The following is a 5,445-nucleotide window of genomic DNA, read 5'->3' as shown; positions in this document are numbered from 1 at the left end:
AGCGCAACAATTTATCTGTTTTAAGCCCTTGAAGTGATAGACGTTGCGAACAGACGCAAAAATGCTGCGTATGTGAACAAAGTATCTACAATGTATCCACCACGTGGAAAATCTTACGCTCGCAATCGGGCAAGTTTGCATCTGGCGCGATGCGCAACCCTCTCTGTGCTGATTTCCTGCTCAAAGTGATCAAAGTTCTCCAAATGCGTCGCGGCGTCGCCGTGGTTTTAGCGGTGGTGAGCACGAGGTGATGAAGCGCGCTCACTTTCGACCAGTTCTAGACTTAGCAGGAAGTAGTAGGATGGAACCGGTCGAAATTTGGTGAGCGCAAGGAGAGAGGAAGAAGTCGGCGTGTGTCAGACCTCATTCTTTCAACACCACACCAGGTTTGCTATTAGTGCAGATGCTACTCGTTATCGCTGTCTTCCTCACTAAGCTCCTCCAGCTTTCGCTTCCGTAGGCGAGTTCGCCCCCGCAGATGTGCCGGAGTAGCAGCCCCACTACCCCACGATCCGTGCCATATTTGGCTGCACGTCAATGTATTCCCCGTCTCCGAGCGCCGACCGTGTTACACAAAGGAATATATCCTTCAAGAGCCTCCGAGCATTCACGACAGTAGAAGCTGCTCTCGAAGCTTTTCACCTTGGGTGGGCTCAGCGCCAAGCATACCTTGCAGAGATGCTGTCGGCTTTTGCTCTTCCCTTTGCTCTTGCAGGATTTAGCCTTGTATAGTTCATCAGTGCTGCGCAGCACGTGGTCAAGATTTCCGGTCGCACACTCGCCAAATCTTCTGCGTGTCGGTTGGTACGGAAGCTTATAGCTGTAACTGCAAGTAACTCCACGTGAAGCTGCCGCATGTACTCCGCGTGCTTGGGCGCACGCTTGCCTTTCCGCTCCATTGCCATCCTGTGAAGAGTGAAGCCATTGACGAGTGCCATATCTATGAAGGCGAGAAATAGTTGGCGGTAGTATTCAGAATAAGTTAGTCTATGGAAACTCGTATTCTGTAGACGACAGACGTACCGCAATGATCTTGATCGAAGACTTCCCACTCGAGCCCTTTCATTTCGTCGTCGTCTTGCTGAAAAGCTTCACCTTCGTCTCAAAGTCGGAATCAGATTCGCCTTCGTCCATGTATTCCTCCAGATCAGAATCAAAGTCGCAGAAAGCAGAATCTTCATCGTCTGAATCATCACTAACTGAGAAGGTTTCGCTCCCAACGTTGATATCGTCCAGGGCAGGAGGGGGGAATAGATTCTCCACACGCATAGCATCCATGAAGTTATCCGTTATGGAATCATCATCCGAAGCGATCGCTTCCGTACGAGAACTGTTACTGTGATCTGGTCGTCTAGCTTGTTCTGTACCAGACGGAGAACTGTGATCAGACCGATGACATTGTTCTGTAGCCACAGGAGTAACACCGCCATGCCCACCACCTTGCTCTGTAACCACAGGAGTAACACCGCCAGACCCACCACCTTATTCTGTAGCCACAGGAATAACACACGTCAGACTCTTGTGCTGCAGTCGCAGGAGTAACACCGTCGGCCCCTTGTGCTGCAGCCGCAGGAGTAACACCGCCAGATTGACCACCTAGGCTCGTCGCGTTCTGGCGCTGCCGTCGGTATTTGCCGCTGCGCTGCTGTGTACGCCGCTTGTTTCCCCATTGGCGGCCGTCCAACGGGTACTGGAAGCTCGTAGACGGCTAGTTCTACTAAACCGGAACGACATGCGTACTGCCATCGGTATTTCGTCCCTAGAAATCATGCACATTTAGTACAAACATTTACCAATAGGATATACCGATCATCGTACCACAAAAATAGTCCGCATTGATGCGATCCTTGCGAAGCTTGCCCTTCACACCAGGCTTTACGTACGTGTGCCCGACGTTCAGCCCCGTCGGCGGCCTTGCCTTCCAGCCGTCCTTTACGAGCTGACGCCACAGCTTCTTGAACTTATTCGTATCCACACCGTCCAGCACGTCCATCATTTTAAAAATGAGTGGCAGGGAATAAAATGGTTGGGAACTGAATTTCTATACCTCTTCACCGCTTATACTGTATTTTCTATGGATGCCTGAAAATACCCGTCTATCTCACCAGCGCTGATCCTCAGTGATAACCCCCACCCAAAGCCATACAAAACTGTATATGCGGGGAATTTACGTCATTTCCCCCCGCGTATAAGCTCTTGGAATATTAACACCTGCAATATCACTTAATCTGTCGAATACAGAATCCCGCGTTAATTGGGTTAATTAAAAGACAAACGGAAGTAACGAGTTTAATAATACTTAAAAGGTTTTGCGGGAGCAAAGTGTACGATATATATATATGTAATATGATAGTAACGGCAAAAACTATTTTTTTGCTTATTGACTATAAAACAATTCACTTCTGATCAATATTATGCCATTTCTCCAATAACTGTTTTGGCCACGTGGAAATTAGGCATTTGGCCATCAATTGACAAAGCGACACTTTTGCCAGCAACCTCCAACAATGGTTCGTAGCCCAATCTCGTTGAGTCATGATAAACAAAAGGTTTTTGAACGTAAGCTTCGCTCAGTTGGAATCACTTCATACTACGCTAGCAATTAAATTGTCCACTTGATCGACTCCGCCAGAAAATATAGCTTTATTGACGTTGTGTACATAAAAAATGCTAACACGGCTGAAAGATCAGAAAAATTCGGCAATTGAGAAGCTTTTTATTTTTGGGATCGGGATAGTTTTCGCATACAAATTCGAGGATGTTTTATGCAATCAACCACTCCAGGGTTTCGACATTATGGTCAGGAAATTCGTACGTGTGGCATCTACACAGACAACAGACCCACTAACTGTTCCGCTTGTACTGACAATTTTTCCTGGTAGTGCTTCAAAATGAAGTACGTTTAGCCCCAAAATGCTTTAATTCGCCAAGCAATACATGCATTGGACGCAACGACAAGAACGAGTGCGTATCGTACCAAGTAGCCGCGGCAACCCTTAGCACTGCCGTAGAGTTGACGACGGTCAAGATCAAGAAATTTTGAGAAGGCTGTTCGCGTGACTGGCTCAAGTGGAGCGCGCAGCTCTACTTGAAAATCGATCAAAAGCGATATGAACTGTTCAGAGAATATGACAGGAGATTACATAGTACAGGTCTTGGTCGATAAACACTTCGCGCGAATATTACCGACTCGGTTTGCCGTTCTTTTTTGGGATGCTGCATTCAATTACGGTCTACGGAGGTGCCACGATTTTTGCCTGTCGCCCATGGTAAGCAATTGACGGCGTTAAGGCCCGCTCCCAACCGGATCAATTTTTCGACGCATGCGTGTTAAGCGATCACTTTGCAATTTGATTGGCTAAGCGATGGTTCATAGACTATACACAAAAAATACATGCGTCACTATGTATTTCTTGTCTTGCCCAACCAGAGCTTTTGACCTACTTTAAAATACACATAAAAAGCGAAGTTCGCGACGATGGCTCCTGTCAAACAGCAGCAGCACCACCAAACGAGACGAATGCGTCCCTGTCGCACGCCATCGTCGCCGTATGAAAACTGATGATTAAATATGCAGTTTTAAGTTTTGCCTTGTTGCGAATAAGCGTCAGCAAACGGCCATGAGAAGAGATCGCGTTGTCCGGAAGAGGCTGTCATGAAGAGCCCACGCAGCCACTCTTTTAAAAAAGAAAGCATTTTAGAGATATTATCGTATGGACATTTCAACTTCCGAGAGCTGGCTTTCCATTGCTGACCCCTACCTGGTTATTGGCTATTTCCAGTCTCTTTGACGAACACTACCGTTTTACCGCGCACTAGACGCCTAAGCGTTCAATTAAAATAGAGAGCCCGTGGGCGTTTTATTCATGTATACAGCCTAGGCGCTTAAATGCAGAGATAAACTAAAAGTCAGAAGAGCGACATGAGCAGGCGATCTATAGATGGAGTCCATCGAGCTTCAAGGTAAAAAGTGGCCCAATTCGTGCTATGCAAATGTCTCGGGCGGCGCACTCTACAGTGTACGTGTACTTCGAGATAACTCTGCATTCGTTGTTAAGAGTGACGACTTCAATATCGCAATCGTGCATGCGAGATGCAGCAAATAGCTCGAGCTCTCCAGGCGCAAGTTCACCACTTCTTAACGACGCAATGTACTCGTCGTCGAACAGTCCGGTCAGGTCATTTAGGTTTTGCATATACTCCGTCAGAGATACAACGTAGTCAGAGTCTGAAGCACCGAGACTACGACGAAGACAGCAAAACAGACTCGTCCGTGTGTCTTCTGGGATATACCAGCCTGGTGTTGAGATACAAACTTCCTCGCGTTCATCCGTCGCGTCGACAATATGCTGATATTGCTGGTGCCAGTCGTACATGTTCATGGATGGGCTCAACAACTCCCGAAGTGGAGGATACAGGTTGGCCAAACTAAACGCCGACTTAGCTACAAGCCCGCAAAGCTGAAATGCTTTCTTGATATCCTCCGGCGTTTTGGTATCAATCCAATCTAACACCCATTTCTGCCATAGTTAGGGACTTTGGGGTTGCCGGCTTTTGTTTGAAGCTGTTTGTCTTGTAAAGCCTCTCCAATGTAGCCATCATACATCGTGCGGTAATAAGCTTGGAAGCTTCGATTGACTGCAACATCAAGTGGCTGTAGAAGGTTTGTGAGATTTGGAGGTACTAACAACACGAACACGTTGTACCGCTCGAGCAGTTTCTCTTTGAACATCTTGACGTGGGCTGCATACGAGTCAATGATATACAAAACGGTTTACCGATAAAATTGAGTCTCCTTCCTGCTGCATATCACGTCTTGCGCATGCCTGAGAAGGATGTCATCATTCCACTCCAGTGGGGTTCACGTCTACCAAGACACCAGGTGGACATGATGGCCTCCTTTTCAGTTTGGAGAAGAGTAAGTGAGGCGCTAAAATCTGTCCGTCGCCAGTGATTGAAAATGTTGCAGTGAACCGTTTGTGACTGCTGCCGTTCTTCCGCAAAAGCACGTCTCGTGAGCCACGGGTTGTGATGGTAGACTTTGGTTCTGTTTCAAAATATCTGGGAACCTGGTCCATATTGATCACATTGCACGGAAGGATGTCGTGCTCTTCAATCAGTTGGTGTGCTTTCTTTATGAACTTCATGCACGTCTCTGCAGCGTCATCGGGAAGTGTTCTGGTGGTCGTTTGCCGTCGCGAAACAAGATTGTAGCGCTCCTTGAAACGATCCAACCACCCAGAAGAAGCACGAAACTCATTCGGTGGACTTCCACGCTCTATCAAAGCACGGTTGATGTTGAGGGCTTGTAGCTGGATGTATTTGTCTTTTACTCGCAAACCCTTCTTGTTTCGAAAGGATACCCATGCGTGGAGCTCCTGCTCAAGCTGATGATAGTGTGGTTTGCGACCTGCACCAGGAATTCTGCGTAATGAGCGTGTACAG

At 47.4% G+C, this 5,445-nt stretch overlaps 1 protein-coding gene across 1 annotated transcript; it reads right to left on the bottom strand.

Annotated features, from left to right (window-relative positions):
* Positions 1-406: 406 nt before the first annotated feature.
* PITG_08860 (uncharacterized protein) lies at positions 407-1,996 on the bottom strand (the record flags this gene model as incomplete). The annotated part of the gene is made up of 6 exons (XM_002902869.1): positions 407-500; positions 670-940; positions 1,024-1,081; positions 1,326-1,487; positions 1,741-1,759; positions 1,884-1,996. 6 exons carry the CDS (start codon positions 1,994-1,996, stop codon positions 407-409), a joined length of 717 nt encoding a protein of 238 aa, XP_002902915.1.
* Positions 1,997-5,445: the final 3,449 nt, after the last annotated feature.

This window comes from Phytophthora infestans, genomic scaffold, assembly GCF_000142945.1.
Source record: "Phytophthora infestans T30-4 supercont1.16 genomic scaffold, whole genome shotgun sequence".
NCBI classification, from domain to species: Eukaryota; Oomycota; class Peronosporomycetes; order Peronosporales; family Peronosporaceae; genus Phytophthora; species Phytophthora infestans.
The sequence above is the reverse complement of the archived record's forward strand: the minus strand, read 5'-3'. Positions and strand labels throughout refer to the sequence as shown.